We start from the raw sequence: 26141 nt of genomic DNA, 5'->3' as shown, positions 1-26141 counted from the left end.
CAATCAAAGCTTTCGGCCATTAAGGCCTTTGTCAGCAGTAGACACACACACATACACACGTGCACATACACTCTCATGCAAGTGCAACTTGCACACACATCTGCAGTCTCAGAGAGCATAGTTTCAGCTTTATTGAGGTGAACTGCAGCTTGAAACGTGCAGCGCACCACGGAAGAAGCTTGGTGGGAGCAGTATTACGCTATGGGAGACATTCTTCTGCACTTGCACTGGGCCTGTGGTAGTAATCGAAGACATGCTGATGGCTGCATACCACCTGCATACCTTCATGCTTGATGCCCCCCAATGCAATCTTTTGGCAGTGTAATGGTCCGTGTCTCTGAGCCAGAATAGTGCTACAGTGGTTTGAGGAACATTATTGTTAACTCATGTTGATGTCTTTGTGACCAAATTCGCCCGATGTAAATCTTATGGAGCCCATCTGGGTTGCTACCGGGTGCTATCACTACGTATGCAAATCAGCGGCCCATTATTTATGTTAAATACATGACCTGAGCGTAGACATCTAATGCGACATATCTCCACAAACCTACGAACAAACTGTCGGATGCCTGATAGGCAGAATCAGTGATGCATTTCATTGCAGAGATGGGCAAACAAGCTATTAAACAAATGGTCATAATGTTTTGGCTAATCAGTGCATGTGTTAACGTAATTGTTAGACATTCTCCAGATATATATTAAAATAAATTTGCAGCAGTCTTTGAAAAAAGTTTTATCTATGTAAATGTATGTATATATCTAAAAACAAAGATTTTGAGTCTTGCCAAACAAAAGAGCTGGCAGGTCGATAGACACACAAACAAACACAAACATACACACAAAATTCAAGATTTCGCAACAAACAGTTGCTTCATCAGGAAAGAGGGAAAGAGAGGGAAAGACTAAAGGATGCGTGTTTTAAGGGAGAGGGTAAGGAGTCATTCCAATCCCGGGAGCGGAAAGACTTACCTCAGGGGGAAAAAAGGACAGGTATACACTCGCGCACACACACATATCCATCCGCACATACACAGACACAAGCAGACATTTGCAAAGGCAAAGAGTTTGGGCAGAGATGTCAGTCGAGGCGGAAGTAAAGAGGCAAAGATGTTGTTGAAAGACAGGTGAGGTATGAGTGGCGGCAACTTGAAATTAGCGGAGGTTGAGGCCTGGCGGATAACGAGAAGAGGGGAGAGGATATACTGAAGGGCAAGTTCCCATCTCCGGAGTTCTGACAGGTTGGTGTTAGTGGGAAGTATCCAGATAACCCAGACGGTGTAACACTGTGCCAAGATGTGCTGGCCATGCACCAAGGCATGTTTAGCCACAGGGTGATCCTCATTACCAACAAACACTGTCTGCCTGTGTCCATTCATGCGAATGGACAGTTTGTTGCTGGTCATTTCCACATAGAAAGCTTCACAGTGTAGGCAGGTCAGTTGGTAAATCACATGGGTGCTTTCACACATGGCTCTGCCTTTGATCGTGTACACCTTCCGGGTTACAGGACTGGAGTAGGTGGTGGTGGGAGGGGGCACGGGACAGGTTTTACACCGGGGGCGGTTGCAAGGGTAGGAGCCAGAGGGTAGGGAAGGCAGTTTGGGGATTTCATAGGGATGAACTAAGAGGTTACGAAGGTTAGGTGGACAGCGGAAAGACACTCTTGTTGGAGTGGGGAGGATTTCATGAAGGATGGATCTCATTTCAGGGCAGGATTTGAGGAAGTCGTATCCCTGCTGGAGAGCCACTTTCAGAGTCTGATCCAGTCCCGGAAAGTATCAAGTGGGGCACTTTTGGGGTTCTTCTGTGGGAGGTTCTGGGTTTGAAGGGATGAGGAAGTGGCTCTGGTTATTTGCTTCTGTACCAGGTCGGGAGGGTAGTTGCAGGATGCGAAAGCTGTTTTCAGGTTGTTGGTGTAATGGTTCAGGGATTCCGGACTGGAGCAGATTCGTTTGCCATGAAGACCTAGGCTGTAGGGAAGGGACCGTTTGATGTGGAATGGGTGGCAGCTGTCATAATGGAGGTACTGTTGCTTGTTGGTGGGTTTGATGTGGACGGACGTGTGAAGCTGGCCATTGGACAGATGGAGGTCAATGTCAAGGAAAGCGGCATGGGATTTGGAGTAGGACCAGGTGAATCTGATGGAACCAAAGGAGTTGAGGTTGGAGAGGAAATTCTGGAGTTGTTCTTCACTGTGAGTCCAGATCATGAAGATGTCACCAATAAATCTGTACCAGACTTTGGGTTGGCTGGCCTGGGTAACCAAGAAGGCTTCCTCTAAGCGACCCGTAAATAGGTTGGCATACGAGGGGGCCATCCTGGTACCCATGGCTGTTCCCTTTAATTGTTGGCGTGTATGGCCTTCGAAAGTGAAGAAGTTGTGGGTCAGGATGAAGCTGGCTAAGGTAATGAGGAAAGAGGTTTCAGGTAGGGTGGCAGGTGATCGGCGTGAAAGGAAGTGCTCCATCGCAGCGAGGCCCTGGACATGCGGAATATTTGTGTATAAGGAAGTGGCATCAATGGTTACAAGGATGGTTTGCGGGGATAACAGACTGGGTAAGGATTCCAGGCGTTCAAGAAAGTGGTTGGTGTCCTTGATGGAGGATGGGAGACTGCATGTAATGGGTTGAAGGTGTTGATCTACGTAGGCAGAGATGCGTTCTGTGGGGGCTTGGTAACCAGCTACAATGGGGTGGCCGGGATGATTGGGTTTGTGAATTTTAGGAAGAAGGTGGAAGGCAGGGGTGCGGGGTGTTGGTGGGGTCAGGAGGTTGATGGAGTCAGGTGAAAGGTTTTGTAGAGGGCCTAAGGTTCTGAGAATTCCTTGAAGCTCCGCCTGGACATCAGGAATGGGATTACCTTGGCAAACTTTGTATGTGGTGTTCCCTGAAAGTTGACGCAGTCCCTCAGCCACATACTCCCGACGATCAAGTACCACTGTCGTGGAACCCTTGTCCGCCTTCAGCCTTCAGATCACGGATAGCTTGGGCTTCAGCAGTGGTGATGTTGGGAGTAGGATTAAGGTTTTTTATGAAGGATTGAGAGGCAAGGCTGGAAGCCAGGTTTGGAGGGGGTGATTTTGAGGAAGAGGAGGTGGGTCCCGCTGTGCACATATCATGTATGTATATGAATATAATAGAGGGAAACATTCCACGTGGGAAAATATACATAAAAAACAAAGATGCTGTTAACTTACGTGCGGATGGATATGTGTGCGTGTGCGAGTGTATACCTTTCCTTTTTCCCCCTAAGGTAAGTCTTTCTGCTCCCGGGATTGGAATAACTACTTACCCTCTCCCTTAAAACCCACATCCTTTTGTCTTTTCCGCTCCTTACCTCTTTCCTGATGAAGCAACCTTGGGTTGCGAAAGCTTGAAATTTGTGTGTGTGTTTGTGTGTTTCTTACTGTGTTTGTGAACATACCATCGCTTTCTCATTTGGTAAGTTAACAGCATCTTTGTTTTTTATATATAAATGAATGTATAAACAGAACAGTATTTATTGCTAACAGTTCACTGGTACATAATGTGCTTCTGTCATTTCAGCACTTGCACTTGAAAATGAATAAAAAGCAGAAGTCATGGCTTGGTGAAATAAGTTAATAGTAATTTACAGCTCAATGGTGGAAATTTCTTTCAAAATGGTTGCATATGTAGTAGGAATGCCGCGAGTCCGCAGTTATACTTGCGGACCTATGTACTCGCTTTCCTTTCTGAACGAGTCAAGTCCACATGAACCATTTGTTGCAGAGACAACATTTCTCCACTTTCTGATACTATATGAGTTATTCATATTTTCATGATTACAGAGGAAATTTCTCCTGTTTTATGTAGAAAGAACATATCTACCATAAACAAAATTTCATTTTAGTGCAAAAATGACACTTCTCCAGAAGTGCTGTGAATGAGAGATCATCAGAGAAAGCGTTTACTGCAGCCGACTCTGTACGACTGCAGTTAATATTCACAATGTGAGGGGCGCGTCGCAAAATTTTATACATGAGGGAGACTAAGAGAAGTCTGGATGAAGTTTGCTCTTTTACCTTACACAACATTAATAATGAGTTAGTAAGTCCTACCAAGTACCTACACATATTTTCTGATGAGTGTTCCAGCCAGAACAAAAATAACACAGTAGTTACATTTCTTCAAATCCTCATTACTACTGGAAGGTTCCACAATGTACACTTTTTTTCCCATATGCAGGTATTCTTTCATGCCATGTGATTGTGATTTTGGTGTTATAAAGAGGAAGATTTGCAAACCATCCAGTGTCTGTGCACTGAGTGAATACGTATAGTTAAAAGTAGCTTCAAACAACAATTGATTCACAGTTAAAATGATACTGGTAGCAAACATTTTTGATTTTCGCAACTGGTGGCCAAAACAGTTCAAGAAATGACTACTTCCAGGGAAGTCTATGTGAAGAAAAGTGGAAAAAGATGAAAAAGTAACATTCCATGTAAGTAAATTTATGAAGTGTTAATATGAAGATCATCATGTGAGAGGACAGTATTTCATTCATGTACCGGTTATTCATAATTTTAAACTGTTGCATTTTACGCTCAACTGTCCATTGTTGCCATGTGCTCCAGCTTATTCACAGGGTTATATGGAACTAAATGAGAAGAAACTGACATTAAAAAAATTACATCCATATATACACACCAACACAATATTGTGCCTATTACAATAAATACTAGCTACACTTTCACAACAGCTGGCAACAAATTATGTCGATAAAGCTCCACACAATTATACATTAGATTTTTTTATCTTCTCATTCTTTATTCAATTTCTAAGAGTGTAGCTTTAAGGTGTAATAGAAATGTCTAAAAAACATGTTCTGTGTCGAAATTCGTGAGTCATAAACAATAGTAATTTTTTTGTTTACCATGAATCCCTGGTACAGGATAGGAAGAATGGGTCCTATAATCTGTTACCGATTTAGAACTTTTCTGTAGCAAGAAGTAAAATTTCTAAATCCATTACAGACTATTAAAACAACTTATTGCCTTTTGTTTTCTAAGTTATTACCATTTACTTCAGAAACAGCACTTCTCCATCACTTTTAAAGGCTTCTGTAAACTTTTGTATTTGTCTCATGTTATCAAACAACATGTAAAAATATTTGCATGTTATAGTAGATAACTAGAAAATCTCCTCACTAGATTATCCCTTACAGAATGTTTTTTTCATTTTCTGGAAAATGTAACTGAGGGGAAAAGTGCATCGTGGGGCAGCGTCTGAACAGCACACTTACAAAGTTCTGGAAGCTGATCGATTATCAACTTTACACAATATTCTTTATCACACATCCAAAGAATAAGTTTTATTGGACCATAATTTCACTGACCCAGAATATTATGTCATAATATACTATGGAATGAAATTATGCCTTGTGAGTAGCAAGTTCAGAGCTGGAAGAACTGAGCTTTTGGTTAACTTATCCACATGCTAACAATGTAAGTTAAAGATAAGATTGCTACATACTGTAAAGATGACACATTGAGTTGCAGACAGGCACAATGGAAAGACACACATTAGCTTTTGACAAAAGCTTTCTTCAGAAAAAGGGAAACACACACACACACACACACACACACACACACACACTCCTGCCCATAAGCAAGCACATATCATGCACACACAACCACCATCTCCGGCAACTTGGACTAGAAGGCGTTGGCCAAAAGCCTGTAACTGTCTTTTCATTGTGCCTGTCTGCAATTCAATGTGTCATTTTTATGGAGAGTAGTAATCTATCTTTTGTATAAACTGAAGGGGGAGAGGAGGGGCGGGGAAAGTGGCAAGGAGGGGAAAGGGGTGGGGAAAGGGGAGGGGAAAGGGGTGGGGAAAGGGGCGGGGGAAAGTGGCAGGGAGGGGAAAGGGGTGGGGAAAGTGGCAGGGAGGGGAAAGGGGTGGGGCAGGAATGAAAAAGTGGGAGGGGAAGGAATGAAAAAGTGGGAGGGGAAGGAAAGGGGCAGGAAGGGGAAAGGAAAGGGGAGGGGAAAGGGGAGGATGGGGAAAGAGGAGGGGAGGGGAAGGGGAGGGGGAGAGGGAAGGGGGAGTGGATGGGGAGGGGGGAGAATGGGGAGGTAGGACACGGGAGGGAGAGGGAGGAGTGGGAAAAGGAGAGGGGGAGGGGGAGGGAGGAGTGGGAAAAGGAGAGGGGGAGGGGGAGGGAGGAGTGGGAAAAGGAGAAGGAGATGAGAAGGGCAGAGTGGGAAAAGAAGAGGGGGATGGGAAGGGCAGAGTGGGAAAATGAGAGGGGGATGGGAAGGGCAGAGTGGGAAAAGAAGAGGGGGATGGGGAGGGCAGAGTGGGAAAAGGAGAGGGGGATGGGAAGGGAGGAGTGGGAAAAGGAGAGGGGGATGGGAAGAGAGGAGTGGGAAAAGGAGAGGGGGAGGGGGAGGGAGGAGTGGGAAAAGGAGAGGGGGAGGGGGAGGGAGGAGTGGGAAAAGGAGAGGGGGAGGGGGAGGGAGGAGTGGGAAAAGGAGAGGGGGAGGGGGAGGGAGGAGTGGGAAAAGGAGAGGGGGAGGGGGAGGGAGGAAAAGGAGAGGGGGATGGGAAAAGCAGAGTGGGAAAAGAAGAGGGGGATGGGAAGGGAGGAGTGGGAAAAGGAGAGGGGGATGGGAAGGGAGGAGTGGGAAAAGGAGAGGGGGATGGGAAGAGAGGAGTGGGAAAAGGAGAGGGAGATGAGAAGGGCAGAGTGGGAAAAGGAGAGGGGGATGGGAAGGGCAGAGTGGGAAAAGGAGAGGGAGATGAGAAGGGCAGAGTGGGAAAAGAAGAGGGGGATGGGAAGGGCAGAGTGGGAAAATGAGAGGGGGATGGGAAGGGCAGAGTGGGAAAAGAAGAGGGGGATGGGGAGGGCAGAGTGGGAAAAGGAGAGGGGGATGGGGAGGGCAGAGTGGGAAAAGGAGAGGGGGATGGGAAGTGAGGAGTGGGAAAAGAAGTGGGGGATGGGAAGTGAGGAGTGGGAAAAGAAGTGGGGGATGGGAAGGGCAAAGTGGGAAAAGGAGAGGGGGATGGGAAGGGAGGAGTGGGAAAAGAAGAGGGGGGATGGGAAGGGAGGAGTGGGAAAAGAAGAGGGCGATGGGAAGGGCAAAGTAGGGAAAGGAGAGGGGGTGGGAAGGGAGGAGTGGGAAAAGGAGAGGGGATGGGAAAGGAGGAGTGGGAAAAGGAGAGGGGGATGGGAAGGGAGGAGTGGGAAAAGGGGAGGGTGAGGGGGACAAAGGAGTGGTAGGGGGATGAAGGAGGGGGCATGGGGAATGGAAAGGAAAGGCGGCCGACACATTCCCACCTAGCTCGACGTATCTGCAGGCTCTGTCCATGTCCTCCACACTCACTAATTTTAGATCCCGCCATTGGTTTAATGTTGTCGTGCATCCACATTGGAAGTTGTGGATTCATTGCCCACCAAGATGAATCAATTATATGAATGTGTGGTGTCTGCTTTTTCCAACATGACTGAAAGACTAGACATCGTGCATTCATATAATCTATTTTTTCCTTATATTCTGAACTGTAGCTTCCATTGTTTCATTTTATCCACAAGCTAGTTATTACTCACCTGGATGAGAAGGAACTTCACAAATGGAGCTTCATCAAGTGCGTACCGACTGACGTCTATCTCTAGTACAAGTGAGGAGTGAGAACGGTACCTGAGGTTTATCAGCCTGTCGGGGAACTTGGCGAACGGCACAGCTCGGACGTTGCAGGAGTTGAGGTTGAGGCAGCGCAGATTGGTCAGGTCGAGGATGCAGGCGAGGCCCGGCTGGAGTTGCGACAAGTTCATCTCCTCCATGAGCAGCGCGCGCAGCACTGGAAGCCGCGCCAGGTACGGCATCAGGCCACCACCCAGGCCTTCGCATGCAGACAGGTCCAGGCTGCACATACAGACAGTGACCTCTAGAGAGAAACAACATTCTGTCTGTGCAGAAGAGTGGCTGACATACTAAGCCCATTTTACACGAGGGACTCTGATCAAAATCAACTATTCTCGGTGGTTGTGCATACCACAGTGTAGCTCAGCCACTAATCGTGTTACAATTGGATTGGTGACACTGACAAGCAGTAATCAATAATCAATTGATTATGACAAGTGTAAATGTTAAAAATCTATATACAAGGTGCTGCCTGAAATCTCCCATAATACACCAATAAATAAAATGACACTATGCCGATCTCACTCCCCATCACCACCTTCAAAATAGCCCCATAGGGCCTGTATATACTGTTTTCAGAGATTTTTTCCCAAGTAGGAAACTCCCAGAAATGCATTTTTTCAAGAGAGTGCATGGTATGACTAGTGATTCTGATTGAGTTTCCTCAATTGTGGGGAATCTCCAGCCTTTTAACTTGAGTTTCAGTCCTAAGGAAATAAAACAAACAAACAAAAAAAATCATTCAGTGCCAGGGTGAGAGAGTACGGCAGATGGGGAACAATCATTAACTTGTTTTTCACCAGAAACTTCTGGATGGCCAATGCAGTGTGTAACCTCATATCATCACGATGGAGGAGTCAATAGCACACACGCCACTTTTCCAGATTTTTCTTCTTATGTTCTTCCTAAACTGCTTCAGGACATCATGATAGAACACTGCATTAATGGACTGACAAGAAGGGTCAAAGTCCTAACGAACAATTACTTCCACACTGAAGGAACAGATGAGCATGGATTTCAGAACTCTCATCACTTGCAAATCTTTCTTGGAGTAGGGTGATGATTGATTCTTCCATTGTGTACACTCAGCTTTCAAAACCAGTAATAATCACCGAGAAAATATAATTCACTGTCTAGCCTTTCATGAAATCCTCTGTGGACTTGTGATGCTGTTTCTGCTAATTGTTGAGAATTTGCAGCACAAAATTTATGACAATCCTTTGCTTGTACAGTTGACATGGCCAATAAAACATCCCCACAAAATTGCGTATGTTCTGGATGGTCTGTCTACCGTCTACCGGCAACATATTTTATACAGCAGCACCATCTTGAAGAGTAAAACCGGCAGATGCTTGTCCTGAGTGGGGATCATCATGATGTTCTACCATTTGGAAAATGTTTAAAGCAGTTCTTAGTCCGACTCTGATGTAATACGTATTCCCCAAATGTTTGCTTCAACATGTTACGTTTTTCTGCCACAGTTTTTCAAAGTCCGAAGCAATTCAAAGTCTGAAACAAAAGTTTATGCATGCACATTGTTCTTGGACACCTAACAATGTCAATTTCACAAAACATGCAATATACGACAATGGGAAGTGTGCATAAAAACTACCTACACTTCAGAAGCTACACATATATTTTGGGAACTTTTAGAGAGCATCTCTTCATTTCTGCATGCTCCAATTGCCATTTTTATACAAATGGACTACTACTTATTTCTAATTACATGTCACAAACAAAAATCAAGTTTTCATTGCAAACAAATTCTTCACTACTGATCTTTTATAAACAATTGTTAATATAGATTGTTTACATTAAAACATACAAACAATTTTTTTCAACTCTATGTATTTTAGTTCTATCTTTAAAAAGGAAGATCACAATAAATGTAGTAACTATTGACGTATAAGCCTGCTGGATTTAGCCTATAAATTATAAGCCAAAATCCCTAATGCAAGCCTTAAAAATATCATGGAAAAGCTAATCTCTATAGAACACTTCGGTTTTAGGAATGAACAATCAACTCTTCACAATGTTATTACAGAGCAAGAAATTATAGAAAAACAGACGAGAGTTCAGTAGGGAAACGCACATTGCTTATATGGATTTTCAGAAAGCATTTGATAATGTGAATCGAGAAATGCTATGGAATATCCAGGCTGAATGCGGTTATCTATCTCACCTCGTAAATACCAGTAAGAGACTATACGCAAACACCAAAACTGGTATAGATATGGGAAATATAACAACAAAGCCTATGAACACAAACAAACAAGTTTGTTTATATCTACATCTACACTAACATACATATGCCACAAGTGCACTGTATGGTGGTTTGTGTAGTATGTATGTTGACATAGATGTAAACGAAAAAATGAAGGAAAATAGAAAAAATGGAAGGACCACGTAGACCATATGGGCTCTAAATTATACATGCACTGGAAAAAGAAATGTAGGAATACCAACAAGAGACGGGTACTATAACAGGAAATTTGCCGAATACATGAAATGAAGAAGGATCTTCACAGAAATGCTTGTAGAATATGCACCTTTGTGTTAAAAATTTAGCACAACTGAAAATAGAACCCAGGCTGCCATGTCACAGATGAGCATAATATTTAGATTTCAGAACTTCACATACTATAAATACAAAACAGAACAAAAATCCAATTGCCATGTTGTCTCCTAGACAGACGAAATGATTGAACTCTTTTGTTATTTGATGGGCACTAAATATTTTTGAGCAATATATAGGTTACATATGGCAAAAGTGTCAGAACAATTATTGAAGAAAAGTAGAAATTACTAGACCACATTTTCTTCTAGCATAAATTGTATAAGCAGATAAAGAAGTTTTAGACTGCTGCTCCGAAGGTAACAGTCAACAACAAAGAAAAGCAGCATAATAAAATTATAAATCAAATATAAAAGGTCTTTACTTTCAAAAAATTATTCATTGAAAAATAAAATTGAAACGCCAGGAAACTGGTACAGGCATGCGTATTCAAATACACAGAGATGTGAACAAACAGAATACAGCACTGTGGCCGGCAATGCCTATGGTGCAGTTGTTCGATCAGTTACTGCTGCTACAATGGCAGGTTATCAAAATTTAAGCGAGTTTGAACATGGTGTTATAGTCGGTGCACGAGCGATGGGACACAGCATCTCTGAGGTAACGATGAAGTGGGAGGTTTTCCTGTACAACCATTTCACGAGTGTACTGTGAATATCAGGAATCCTGTAAAACATTAAATCCCCGACATTGCTACAGCTGGACAAATATCCTGCATGAACGAAGTAAGAGCATATGGACGATCAGACCAATTGGGTGATTGGATTGAAGAGTTCCTAGATAACAGGACACAGCAGGTCATTCTCAATGGAGAGAAGTCTTCCAAAGTAAGAGTGATTTTAGGTGTGCCGCAGGGGAGTGTCGTAGGACCATTGTTATTCACAATATACATAAATGACCTTGTGGATAACATCGGAAGTTCACTGAGGCTTTTTGCGGATGATGCTGTGGTATATCAAGAGGTTGTAACAATGGAAAATTGTACTGAAATGCAGGAGGATCTGCAACGAATTGACGCATGGTGCAGGAAATGGCAATTGAATCTCAATGTAGACAAGTGTAATGTGCTGTGAATACATAGAAAGAAAGATCCCTTATCATTTAGCTACAATATAGCAGGTCAACAACTGAAAGCAGTTAATTCTGTGAATTATCTGGGAGTAAGCGTTAGGAGTGATTTAAAATGGAATGATCATATAAAGTTGATCGTTGGTAAAGCAGATGCCAGACTGAGATTCATTGGAAGAATCCTAAGGAAATGCAATCCAAAAACAAAGGAAGTAGGTTACAGTACACATGTTCGCCAACTGCTTGAATATTGCTCACCAGTACCAGACAGGCTTGAAAGAAGAGACAGAGAAGATCCAACAGAGAGCAGTGCACTTCGTTACAGGATCATTTAGTAATCGCGAAAGCGTTACGGAGATAATAGATAAACTCCAGTGGAAGACTCTGCAGGAGAGATGCTCAGTAGCTTGGTACAGGCTTTTGTTTAAGTTTCGAGAACATACCTTCACCAATGAGTCAAGCAGTATATTGCTCCCGTACATCTCGTGAAGAGACCATGAGGATAAAATCAGAGAGATTAGAGCCCACACAGAGGCAAACCGACACGCTTTCTTTCCACAAACAATACGAGACTGGAATAGAAGGGAGAACTGATAGAGGTACTCAATGTACCCTCCGCCACAGACCATCAGGTGGCTTGCGGAGTATGGATGTAGATGTAGAATGGGAAGGACGACAAAACGACCGAAGAGAATCATTCAATGTGACAGAAGCGCAGCCCTTCAGCAAGCTGCTTGCGGATTTCAATGCTGGACCATCAACAAGTGTCAGCGTGCGACCCATTCAACGAAATATCATCAATATGGGCTTTTGCAGCCGAAGGCCCACTCTCGTACCCTTGATGACTGCACAAGACAAAGCTTTACGCCTCACCTGGGCCTGTCAATACTGACATTGAACTGTTGATGACTGGAAACATGTTGCCTGGTCGGACAAGCCTCATTTCAAATTGTACCAAGTGGATGGATGTGTACGGGTATGGAGATAACCTCATGAATCCATGGACCCTGCATGTCAGCAGAGGACTGTTCAAGATGGTGGAGGCTCTGGAATGGTGTGGGATGTGTGCAGTTGGAGTGATATGGGACCCATGATATGTCTAGATATGACTCTGACAGGTGACACATACATAAGCATCCTGTCCGATCACCTACATCCATTCCTGTCCATTGTGTATTCCAATGGACTTCGGAAATTCCAGCAGAACAATGCGACACCCCACATATCCAGAATAACTACAGAGTGGCTTCAGGAACACTCTTCTGAGTTTACACACTTCTGCTGGCCACCAAACTCCCCAGACATGAACATTATTTAGCATATCTGGGAAGCATTACAATGTACTCTTCAGAAGTGATCCCCACGCCCTCATACTCTTACCGGTTTATTGACAGCCCTGCAGGATTAATGGTGTCGATTTCCTTCAGCACTACTTCAGACATTAGTCGAGTCTATGACACGTTGCGTTGCAGCACTGCTGCTGCTTGTGGGGGGGGAGGGGAGGGGGGGCCTACACAATAGTAGGCAGGTGTATCACTTTCTTTGGCTCTTCAGTGTGGAAACAATTTAGGAAAAGATAGATTGATACTTACAATAAAGACGACACATTAAGTTGCAGACAGGCACAAAGAAAACACATTTGCACTTAAGCTTTCAGCCACAGCCTTTGTTAGAAAAAGAAAGAGAAATACACGTAATTCGTTCACACAAGTAATCACAGCTAATACCCACATGACTGCCACATGCGGAAGCTCTGACAAGAATGCAACTGCTGGAGTTGGTGGTCATGTGTGCATGAGGTGTGCTTGCCTGTGGGAATTAATGGTGTGTGTTTCTTTTTCTGATGAGAGCTGTGGCTGAAAGCTTATGTGTAAGTGCCTTTGATTGTGCCTGTTGCAACTTAAATTGTCATCTTTACTGTAAGTAGCAATTTATCTTTTCCTACATTGTTGATATTCCAACCTGGAGTTTCCACAGGCAAATATAATTTACTTTTCTACATATTTTACTCATTTGGAAATACTTTTTCCCATGATAAGGAAGGTTTTTAAGCCTGCATTGCAGTAAGAAAGTGGTTGCATCAGGAGCCAGTTGTGCACAAATTCCTCCTCATCTTCAAATTCTTGCCCTCCTAGGGCTTCTTTAAGTGGCCCAAACCAAGGAAAACCACAAGGTCACAGCTCCAGACTGCAGGGAGAATGATCCAAGCTGTGACCAGTGTCTTTCTTCAAGTTTTGCAACTGGCAGAGTTGCAGGACAGAGCTGGCATTATTGTGGAGGATGGTGTCCTCTCGTATCGGTCGCTCACATCTTTTGTGGCGCTATGCGGCCCTAACGTGGTTTGATAGTTCACAGTAGTAAGCAGCATCAGCTGTGTGTCACTAGTGCAAAAAAAAAGTCTATGAGCAAAATACTTCACCGATAGCCAAAAACGGTTCAAAGAGCCCTGCCAACTGCCAGTTGAGAGTCTGCTTTCACTTTCCTCCGACAAACCGTATGGGTTCGATTCAACTTGAGAGTGTACGGATGATCAACGATTCTTCAAAGGCGACAGTCGGACTCAAATATACATTATCTTCTTTCACAAACCTAGCTACAAGCCTCCGACAGACCTCCGAAGGTCTCAACTTCTGATCTGCAGTCAAAAGGGGAGGGATCCACCTAGGACAAACTTTACAGAACTTTAGGTCATTTGTGGAGACCACTTGATAGCTCCTGACCTGTTCTGCAGTTCCGGACATACACAACTGCCAATCTTTCTCAAGAATGTCTCTAACAATGCACAATTTTTCACTTGTAACACTGGTCCAACAATGGTGATCGTGTTTATGATTTTTCACTGATTCTCATCCTGTCCTTAGCTCTTTATGCCAGGCAAATACACGAGTCCTTGACAGTATTTTATCCTCAAACTGTGCAGACACTTTAACTTCGTCACAGGCAAAATATTGTATACTTATGTTTTGCACCTGCTGCTTTGATGTCATGAGCGCAACTGATGAGCTGGTTGGGAGTGTGGAATGGCCTGCTCTTCCCACTTACGCCCCCCTCCCACACCCCCCTAGCAAACTAGATGCACGGGTCCAACCCTACCAATTGTAGATGCTCAGGAACAAAAATCCTGTTTACTGCCATATTTGATTTCCAGTAATACAAATATTAAATCCATGATAACACAACAAAGGGCTGGTCATGAGCTGTGATGAGATAGCTCAGTCAGTAGAGCACTGGCTAACTAAAGCCAAAGGATCCTAATCTGCCAGGAAGTTTCAGATCACTGCACACTGTGCTGCAAAGTGAACATTAATCCCGGATTATCATCACTGCCATATCCTTAATTCTGTTGTTATATTTTGACTTGTTGTAAGATGAACGATCTCTCATAGCCTCATTTTCATTCTTCAGCTGTCTGACTGCACATCAGCCAGCACTCGATAACATACGCAATGCTGGCATCGGTGTGTGTAACAAACAGAACTGTTTTAGGCGTACACTGACCATGTTTGGATTCTGCAGTTATTGGTGGCATTTTGTCTAAAATACAATGAGCATACGGTCTTTGGTGAATTACAACTAACACAACATAAAGAAATTAATAAATACAGAGCTACTATAAATGAGTCATTTATTTTCAAAGCTCTATATTTTGCAAAGTATTAAATGTTCAAATACTACTAATGTGTGAACAGGACAAACTCGACAAGTTTACGTTTTCGACTCTACAAACATTCTATGAGTGCCCAGAATGAGATTTTCACTCTGCAGCAGAGTGTGCGCTGATATGAAACTTCCTGGCAGATTAAAACTGTGTGCTGGACCGAGACTCGAACTCGGGACCTTTGCCTTTCGCGGGCAAGTGCTCTACCATCTGAGCTACCGAAGCTCGACTCACGTCCGGTACTCACAGCCTTACTTCTGCCAGTACCTCGTCTCCTACCTTCCAAACTTTACAGAAGCTCTCCTGCGAAACTAGCAGAACTGACACTCCTGAAAGAAAGGATATTGCGGAGACATGGCTTAGCCACAGCCTGGGGGATGTTTCCAGAATGAGATTTTCATTCACTTTACAGAAGCTCTCCTGCGAAACTAGCAGAACTAGTTCTGCTGTAAAGTTTGGAAGGTAGGAGACGAGGTACTGGCAGAAGTAAGGCTGTGAGTACCGGACGTGAGTCGAGCTTCGGTAGCTCAGATGGTAGAGCACTTGCCCGCAAAAGGCAAAGGTCCCGAGTTCGAGTCTCGGTCGGGCACACAGTTTTAATCTGCCAGGAAGTTTCATTCTATGAGTGCTTCACTACTCATACTACACACATCCAAGAGGTAGTCAAGTTTGTTCCATAGCTAATGTAGCAACATCCTGTATGTGGTCATCCCAGCAGGATTGATGTGTTCTCTGAGCTGTTCCAGAGTTCCTGGCAGTGGGGGTACATAAACAAGGTCCTTAATGTACCCCCAAAGGAAAAAGTCAAGGCATTAGTTTAGATGACACGGGGGCCAACATCTTCACCATTGTCCCCAATCCAGCAATGCAGTAGTTTGTCATTTAGGTAGGAACTGCTGGGTCAGTCCAATACTGATGCCGAGACAGAGAGTCATGTGTACGGGCTCTCGTTTACTTGACTTTCTTCTGCAAGTACAAATAATATTCCACACTAGTCCGTTACACAGAAACATTCGTCATCAACAATCACAATGATAGAGGAGCACCCTAGTTAGCCTGCAAAGGCTCCGAGTAAACTCCACGATTAGGCCGGGTGGCATCGGTGTGGCATCTTCCGAAGGCGGTTCAGCAGTGGCATTACTCAAGTATGCAGCAGTGGCTGTGTCTAAGAACCAGCTGTTGATTGGCAGGATAGTCACGTGTGTTACTGCCAACCTCTGGACACAGGCAGTATACGACACCACAGCATTGAACACTGATACTCCAGTTAACAGGTGCTTCATAATACTGCGAAATTCTCAGAATCAGCAGTAAGTTGTGGAAAAAAACCACCATATAGTTTTATCTGTGACAATGCACGAAAAAAAAAATAACCTTTCGGGAATTTCATTCGTGCACCACAATTCCATGAGGATGTTCAGTACCCCAACACACTCACATTGTGGCAATTAACACTTCCAGATAAATAGAAGACTGGTTTGAAGCTGAATCTCAGCTTGGAGGCAAAATGTGCATATCAAGTGTTTCCTGCATTGTGATGCAAAACTGAAGGCACCAGCCATAATCTTCCAGTTTTACAAGTTACACAAGCTGTAAATAATATAGTTCAAAATTTAACTGCCAGTGCAAAACTTTCCACACACTTTGCTACAGTATTCCAAGTTCGTGGCTTGTGTGGACCGTAGCCCCCCCCCACCCCCCCCCACCCACATTCACACACACACACACACACACACACACACACACACACACACACACACACACACACAACAAAACTTCCCCCCATGCTCTCCCCGGTTGCATCTTGCACACTTGATCAACCTATATAATGGACATGGTGAATAACAACTATACTTTCATAATATTGTTACATTCCATCCCAGATTTTCCATTGTTTAATTTTTGACACTTGATCAACCAGTAATTTTCTGTTTACAGAGACAACTAGTGTCCCTTAATTGCTGATACCATCAAACAATGCTCTGTTTACATGGTCGTCCTTTCCCGTAACTCCTCCTGAATGTATGCTGCACTGTTACAACAGATAAGTGTCTTGCTTATTTCAACACAGAGAAACTCTTTTCTTGCTTTGTCACAATTTTTTAGGCCTGCAAATATTGGGCACAATGCAAACTCCGTGAGTTACCAGTTGCTTTTATGAAGAAAAGTAATGGATCTTTTACAGTATCCTTACAGTTCTTGTTATCTTGCATAAGTCTGACTGGCAGCGTTGGGCAACTGGTAGCACTGATGATACACTATGTGATCAGAGCATCCGAACACCTGGCTGAAAATGACTTATTGGCCCACCCTTAGCTTTGACGATAGTTTCCACTCTTGCAGGCATACATTCAATCAGGAGCTGGAAGGTTTCTTGGAAAATGGCAGCCCATTCTTCACGGATTGCTGCACTCAAGAGAGATATTGATGTCAGTTGGTGAGGCCTGGCACGAAGTCCATGGTCCAAAACATCCCAAAGGTGTTCAATAAGATTCAAGTCAGGACTCTGTGCAGGCCAGTACACTACAGGGACATTTTGTCATGTGACCTCTCCACCACAGGTCGTGCATTATAAACAGGTGCTCAATTGTGTTGAAAGATGCAACCGCCATCTCCTAATTGCTCTTCAACAGTGGCAAGCAAGAAGGTGCTTAAAGCATCAATGTAGGCCTGTGCTGTGAGAGTGCCATGCAAAACAACAAGGGGTGCAAGCCCCCTCCATAAAGAACACTACCATACAGTGACACCACTGCCTCCGAATTTTACTGTTGGCACTACACACACTGGCAGATGACTTTCATCAGTTATTTGCCATACCCACACCCTGCCATCGGATCACCACATTGCGTACCGTGATTCATCACTTCACACAATGATTTTCCACTGTTCAATCATCTAATGTTTACACTCCTTACACAACACGAGGCGTCGCTTGGCATTTCCCAGTGAGCGGTGTGGCTTATGAGTAGCCACTTGGCCATAAAACCCAAGTTTTCCCACCTCTCGCCTAACTGTCATAGTACTTGCAGTGGCTCCAGATGCAGTTCGGAATTCCTATGTGATGGTCTGGGTAGGTGTCTGCCTATTATGCGTTACGACCCTCTTCAACTGTCGGCAGTCTCTGTCAATCGACAGATGAGGTCGGTCTGTATGTGTCCCTTCACATTTCCACTTCACTATCACATCAGAAACTGTGGACCTAGAGATGCTTGTAGGAGAGTGGAAATCTCGTGTACAGACGTATGACACAAGGGATGCCCAAACACCTGACCACATTCTGCTCTCTCACAATATCTAATGACTACTGAGGTTGCTGATATGGATTACCTGGCAATAAGTGGCAGCACAATGCACCTAATATAAAAAATATATGATTTTGGGGGTGTCTGGATACTTTTTATCACATAGTATACTAATCAAATGTCAGCATATAAGCATCACTCCTACCACAAAGAGTTGTCAAAACATTGTATTTACTGTATAACAAGGCCCTCTATGAGAAATAATGTATGTGATCTGAACTTGCTTGCAAATTTGGTGGTTAGATAGTTACTTTTAATACAAGAATTACTAATTTATCAATAAAATATTATTCTTATTACTACTCGTGACATCAACTTACTTGCCTTTGCCATCAAGTTGATTGAAGAAACTGGCAGACAACATTTAACTTGTGACAAACATGCTATTCTACAATGGAAAGTCCAGGGTGAACTTTGGTTGAGCCTTTGTGGCCAGAGACAGTAGCCGTATGTTCGTGCGGGTGCACTCACACGCACATGTGTTTTGCCAAAATGTATTTACACAGGTGCACGCGTGCACACGTGCCTGCGTATGCACACATGCATGAGGCGTGTGTGTGTGTGTGTGTGTGTGTGTGTGTGTGTGTGTGTGTGTGTGTGTGTGTGCGCGCGTGCACACGTGCCTGCGTATGCACACATGCATGAGGCGTGTGTTTGTGTGTGTGTGTGTGTGTGTGTGTGTGTGTGTGTGTGTGTGTGTGTGTGTAAATACATTTGGGTAAAAACTCAACAACTGCAACGACTGTGTTGTTGTAAGAAATTGTACCTCATTAATTAAATCATTTTCTACTCCCTAAGCAACATTTATGCTTAAAAAAAAAAAAGTCACCAGATCTGCTTACAGTTGCAAGCATTTGAGATGATGGATCTGCGAAAATGCAGCATCAGAAATCCGAATAGCATGTCGCAGCCTCAGCTCCCGCAGAACAGGGCACCCCAGGGATATAGCGACTACAGCGTCGTCTTCCAGGCCGTATCCGTCCCACAGATCCAACAGCTTCAGCTTCGACAAGCCTCCATCCCTAAAACACAAAGACTGCATTGAATTATCTTATGTAACAAGCCAGATGGTTCTTTTTCTTCAATAAGGTTAATTCATGGTACAGTGTTTTGTTAATCGACGTGAAGTTAGTACGAGGGTCACTCCAAAAGAAATGCACACAATTTTTGTAAAAATACAGTTTTCATTCTGCATGCATGAAAGTTTTACAGTGTGTAGATACATCCGTCCCGCTTGTTTTCAAACTCAGTTCAACCTGTTCCCGTGAGTGGCAACGTCACAGCACGTCTTCAAGTTGGCTGCTACACTTGACGTTGGTCAGAAGCAACGTGCTATCATAGAATTCCTGTGCTGTGAAAACGAGACAGTGGGAAACATCCACAAGAGGTTGAAAAAGGTGTACGGAGATGCTGCTATTGATCGCAGTACAGTTAGTCGGTGGGCAAGCAGGTTACGTGATGAAAGTGGGCACAGCAATATTGACGATTGTCGTCGCAGCGGCATGCCTCGTACTGCACACACTCCAGACATTGTGCAGAGAGTTAACGAATTGGTGACTGCTGACAGACGCATCACAGTGAATGAATTGTCACGCTACAGTGGGATAGGTGAAGGAACTGTTTGCAAAATACTGAAAGTGTTGGCGTTAAAAAAGGTTTGTGCCAGGTGGGTTCCCAGGATGTTGAGAGTGGCTCACAAAGAAACAAGAAACATGGTATGCAGCGAACTTTTGGAACAGTACGAGAATGGTGGAGGTTAATTTATTGGAAGAATTGTGACAGGTGATGAAACATGGCTCCACCATTTTTCACCAGAGACGAAGAGGCAATCAGTGAAGTGGCATTGTGCAAATTCACCCACGAAAAAAAAATTCAAAACTACACCTTCTGCAGGAAAAGTTATGGCTACGGTGTTTTTCGATTCCAAAGGACTCTTGCTTGTGGACATCGTGCCAAGTGGAACCACCATAAATATGTGACGACACTGAAGAAACTTCAAGCTCAACTGAGTAGTGTTCGACCACATCGGCAAGAGCAGGATGTTTTGCTGTTGCACAACAATGCACGGCCACATGTCAGTCAAAAAACCATGGAAGCGATCACAAAACTTGGATGGACAACACTGAAACACCTGCCTTACAATCCTGACCTGGCTCCATGTGATTATCATCTCTTTGAGAAACTGAAAGACTCTTCATGGAACAAGGTTTGAAGACAATGACTCCCTTGTGCACACTGCCAAACAGTGGCTCCAACAGGTCAGTCCAGAATTTTACCGTGCGGCTATACAGGCGCTGGTTCCAAGATGGCGTAAGGCAGTTGAGAGGGATGGAAATTATGTGGTGAAATGAAAATATTGTTCCTAAAGGATGTATCTACACACTGTAAAACTTTCAAACATGTAGAATAAAAGATGGATTTAAAAAATATAAAAAGTGTGCATTTAGTTTGGAGTGACCCTCGTACTAATGGTGACAGAGCAATAAAGATTTCATTTCCAGTTTCAAAATTGTAGAGAACATTCGGCAGTGTGGTGAAGACCTAAAAAACTGTGGCATCCGTGGGTGATCGGGTGAATGGATACGGCCGTACCTAAACAGCAGATAATTAGCATGCTGAATTCATAGGACTGCTTCCATTACAATGCACATGTGTTAGTCACAATCAGGTAATACTCACATACTTGTTTCTAAACGGAAATTTGTACGGCATATCTACATCTACATCTACAGCCACACTTCGCAAGCCACCTGACGGTGTGTGGTGGAGGGTACTTTGAGTACCTCTATCAGTTCTCCCTTCTATTCCAGTCTCTCATTGTTCATGGAAAGAAAGATTGTCGGTATGCCTCTGTGTGGGCTCTAATCTCCCCGATTTTATCCTGATGGTCTCTTTGTGAGATATACACAGGAGGGAACAATATACTGCTTGACTCCTCGGTGAAGGTATGTTCTCGAAACTTCAACAAAAGCCCATACCGAGCTACCGAGCTTCTCTCCTACAGAGTCTTCCACTGGAGTTTATCTATCATCTCCGTAACAGTTTCGCAATTACTAAATTATCCTGTAATGAAGTGTGCTGCTCTCCATTGGATCTTCTCTATCTCTTCTATCAACCCTATCTGGTACAGATCCCACACCGGTGGGCAGTATTAAAGCAGTGGGAGAACAAGTGTACTGTAACCTACTTCCTTTGTTTTCGGATTGCATTTCCTTAGGATTCTTCCAATGAATCTCAGTCTGGCATCTGCTTTACCAACGATCAACTTTAAATGATCATTCCATTTTAAATCACTCCTAACGCCTACTCCCAGATAATTCACGGAATTAACTGCTTCCAGTTGCTGACCTGCTATATTGTAGCTAAATGATAAGGGATCTTTCTTTCTATGTATTCACAGCACATTACACTTGTCTACATTGAGATTCAATTGCCATTCCCTGCACCATGAGTCAATTCGCTGCAGATTCTCCTGCATTTCAGTACAATTTTCCATAGTTACAACCTCTCGATACACCACAGCATCATCTGCAAAAAGCCTCAGTGAACTTCCGATGTTATGCACAAGGTCATTTATGTATATTGTGAATAGCAACAGTCCTACGACACTCCCCTGGCGGCACACCTGAAATCGCTCTTACTCCGGAAGACTTCTCTCCATTGAAAATGACATGCTGCGTTCTGTTATCTAGGAGCTCTTCAATCCATTCACACAATTGGCCTGATAGTCCATATGCTCTTACTTTGTTCATTAAACGACTGTGAGGAACTGTACTGAACGTCTTGCGGAAGTCAAGAAACACGGCATCTACCTGGGAACCCATGTCTTCGCTAATTGAAATAATTCAACAGCTGCACCTGAAAATGTGTGACCAGACCAAAGACGCTCTGCTTCTCTAGAATGGTTGCCTTAACCACCTCTGCCACCCAGACACGCTTCCCATTTGACCCAAATTCCCAAGTGCTGCTTGTCACTAATGTTTTGCCCTGTTCATTTTCCCCTTGCTCGCAGCCTCACTGTATTCCCACAAGGGGATGAATGATGGTACGCCTTTGCATTGAAAGTCATATGCCCATCAGGGCATATCCAAACAACTACACACTGAGCTGACAAAAGTTATGGGATACCTCCTAATATTGTGCTGGACCTCCTTTTGACCAGTATAGTGAAGCAACTCAATGTGGCATGAACTCAACAACTCGCTGGAAATTCGCTACAGGGATAGTGAGCTGTGCTGTCTCTACAGCTGTCCATAGTTGCTAATGTTTTTTATTTATTGATTGATTTATTTAACCTGGCATTCTACTTATTTTACTTTCTTATGTTTTACTGTGCATGTTAAACTACATCTAGTATGAAAAGTGAAATAAACAATTACAAAGGCTCACTTGAAAAAATACTTAACATATACAGTTTATATTCGTAAATGATAAGTACTGCTGTAATTAGACATTATGAAAGAGACAGAATTTAGATAGAAGTGCTAGCAGCAGGGAGTATGAGGGAGACTGATGGTGAAGGGAGGAGACGAATAGACACATGGTGAAACATAATTAAGGAAATATAAAGGAAAAGAAGATTGTGTGGCTAATAGAGATAGATGAAGAGGAAGAAGAGAAAGGAGCAAGATAGGAGACACTAGCTTTGCTATTTGACAGAGGGAAGGATTGGCCTTTTACATTAATTTTGTGGAAAACGTTATGAGGATGATAGTAGAAAATGCTTCAACTTCTTCTTAAAAGCAGCAGGGGATTGAATCTTGTACAAGGTAAGGGGCTGTCCAGAGGCGGACAGCAGCAACTGAGAAGGAGTTTGCAAAAGTTTTTGTTTTGTGAGTGGGCACAGTTAGGATACCAAATAACAGGGGCTCGTATTTCAATTATGATGGCATGAAAGGTGTTTAATCTCTGAAGCAAGGTACTGGGGTGCTTGCGCAATGAGGAGTCACTGAAGCAGACAGAGTGTGGTAGTCACGCAATTTGTCTGGCCGCAGCCGCCCTAGCTGGAAGTATGAAGCCTAATATGATCATATCGGCAAATGATGCAGGTGTAATGCACACAGGCATTATGGTTAGTTCTAACCGTCTTTTGTTTTCACTACTCGTGCCTTGTTGAATTACATCACAATAGTGGAGGTTCAGTAGAACGAGTGCTTGCACCAGCTGGCGTTTCATGTCCTGTGGATATACGTTCCGAAACTTTTTTAGAGTATAGAGACAAGTGGACATCTTCTGGCACACTGTGACTGTATTCTCCGCCCAGTTGAGATGCTCATCCAAAGTTACACCCAAGTTCTTAACTGTTTTCTGATATGGTATTGGAATACCGTCGAGCAGAATAGGAGGCAGCCGTTCGCGGAAATCTGAACTTATTGATTTCTGACGGGTATTAAGATTACTTGTGTCTTTTTTGCATTTAGTTTAAACCCCAGGCTTTTTGCCCATGTCAATACTGAATACAGATCATCATTCATCTGAGTGATTGCAGTGTTTATATCTTCAGGTCTGACGCTTAGGTAGAGCTGGAGGTCGTCGGAATAAAAATGATGTTTACAGGAGGACAGAACCGACAAAATATCATTGACATATAAAGAAAACAAAAGTGGTCCTAAGACTTATCCTTGTGGCACTCCCAAGGAGACATGTTTCCAGGAAGATTTTTCATTTACACAGGCCACACACTTCTGTCTGTCCTCTAAGTAGCTTTCAAACCATCTTATTGCACTATCTGAGAAATTAAGCTGTTGTACTTTTCTGAGCAATATGTCAAAGTTAACAGTGTCAAAAGCTTTGCTGAAGTCTAGGAGCGTCAATATTGTGGCCTTTCGGCTGTCGATAGCATATTTCAGGTCATCAGTTACTTTAATTAGAGCAGTGTTTGTGTTGTGGTGTTTACGGAAACCAGATTGAAATTTGTCACATAGGCTGAATTTATGCAGGTGTTCAGTGATTTGATCATGAACAATATATTCAAGTGCTTTGGAAACAGCAGGCAGTATGCTGATTGGTCGGTAATCACTTGGCAGTTGCGGGTTTTCAGTCTTAGGGACAGGTCTAATTATGATTCTTTTCAATGCAGTGAGGCATATTCCGTTCACGAGGGAGAAATTAAATAAGTCAGTGAAGACAGGTACTAAGATATCGGCAAAATTCTTAATCATGGTTATACCGATACTGTCATTGCCTATCGCATGAGAAGAGATTCTCATTATTGCTTTTCTTGCCGTATTTATGGTTACGTGTTTTAGATGGAAGGTATTGTTGTTAGTTATCCAGTTAGGGGATTCTTGTGAAGAGTAATTATCAGCCATATGGGTATTGAGAGGTGCAGAGAAGATGTCATTTAATTCGTTAGCTGAGACATGAAAAGCAGTTTCCAATTTTGCCTCTCCGAACCCCAAGTTACGGAGATTCTTCCATAGAGTCGGCGTCAGATCACTGTACACTACGGAGCAAGTGTGCCTGATATTAGCATTGCAAATGCATTGTTTCACTCTGGCTTTCTATAGTCTTCGAAATGCTCGGGTTTCGGATCTGCCTTGAAACGCCTGTGGGCAGCATCCTTATTATTCGTCATTTGACGTAAATCAACTGTCAGCCACGGAACAGGAGATTTTCTTACACGAATTGGGCCTAATGTTGCTGCTGCAGGATTTTGTGAACGAACTGACCTCTCGATTACGTCCCATTAATATGCACTGGGATCCATGTTAGGTGATCTGGATCGCCAAATAATTCATTCAAACTGTCCACAATGTTCTCCGCACCAATTGTGAACAATTGTTGCCCAGTTACGTAGCTCATTGTCAACCATAAAAATTCCACCATTATTTGGGAACATGACATGCAAGAATGGCTGCAAATAGTCTCCAAGTACCCGAACATAACCTTTTTCAGTCAATTATTAGTTCCGTTGCAAAAGACGACCCAGTCTATTCCGTGTAAACACTATCCACGCCATTGGGGAGCCACCAGTATGTGCCTTATTGACAAACTGGGACCGTGGTTTTGTGAGGTCTGTGCCACACTCAAACCATACCATCAGCTATTACCAACCGAAATCGGCACTTGTCTGACCAGGCCACAGGTTTCCAGCCATCTAGGGTCCAACTGATAGAGTCATGAGCCCAGGAGAGGCACTGCAGGTGATGAAGTGATGTGCCATTAGCAAAGGCACTTGCACCGGTCATCTGCTGCCATAGCCCACTAATGCCAAATTTCGCCACACTGCCCTAATGGATACATTCAGGAATGTGCCTCTTGCTCAAACTAACATTCCTCGGTTTCTTAATTCTCATCGCAAGGTCATAATGTGTTGGAAACATTTCCTCAGTAATCACCTAAGTACAGATGACAATTTCGTCAGTGCACTGCCCTTTTTATACCTTGTGTACAGGATGCTACCACCATCTGTATATGTGCATATCACTATCCCATAGCTTCTGTCACCTCAGTGTATGAGTGATGTAGCGTCTATTTGAAAGGACAGACACGACACATGTACACTTGTTTCTAATGTGCCACACACCCCTATGTATTGCAGAATGGACCGTGTCATAACAGATAGACCCGCCACTATAAAAGGAGACGGGGAGTATCGTGATGTCAGCAAAGAAGTGCTAACAGGAAGTGGGGTTGGTCAGGAGGGCTCAGTGGCTTCAAACATGGAGTAATCACTGGATGTCACCTGAATACCAAATAGGTCCGGAACATTTCAACTGCTCTAAAGCTACCCAGTTCAACTGTTGGCGATGTGACTGTCGAGTGGAAATGCAAAACAACTGTAGCTACCCTGAGACTAGGCATATCCCATACACTAATGGGGAGGGACTGCTGAGCACAAGGAGTGTGCTTGTAAAAAATCACACAAAA

The 26141-nt window shown here is 43.5% G+C and overlaps 1 protein-coding gene across 2 annotated transcripts in view; it reads right to left on the bottom strand.

The window, feature by feature from the left end:
• The window catches only part of LOC126109677 (uncharacterized), a 96985-nt gene that overhangs the window by 15049 nt on the left and 55795 nt on the right, over positions 1 to 26141 (bottom strand). For both annotated transcript variants that reach the window (XM_049914727.1, XM_049914728.1), the window contains 2 exons: positions 19112 to 19291; positions 7664 to 7888 (listed from right to left, as the gene is read on the bottom strand). In XM_049914727.1, the coding sequence (XP_049770684.1) occupies positions 7664 to 7888; positions 19112 to 19291 (405 nt within the window). The remainder of the gene's footprint in view (positions 1 to 7663; positions 7889 to 19111; positions 19292 to 26141) is intronic.

The sequence above is a fragment of the Schistocerca cancellata genome, chromosome 12 (assembly GCF_023864275.1).
Source record: "Schistocerca cancellata isolate TAMUIC-IGC-003103 chromosome 12, iqSchCanc2.1, whole genome shotgun sequence".
Classification (NCBI taxonomy): domain Eukaryota; kingdom Metazoa; phylum Arthropoda; class Insecta; order Orthoptera; family Acrididae; genus Schistocerca; species Schistocerca cancellata.
This window is presented reverse-complemented; position numbering and strand designations above follow the sequence as displayed.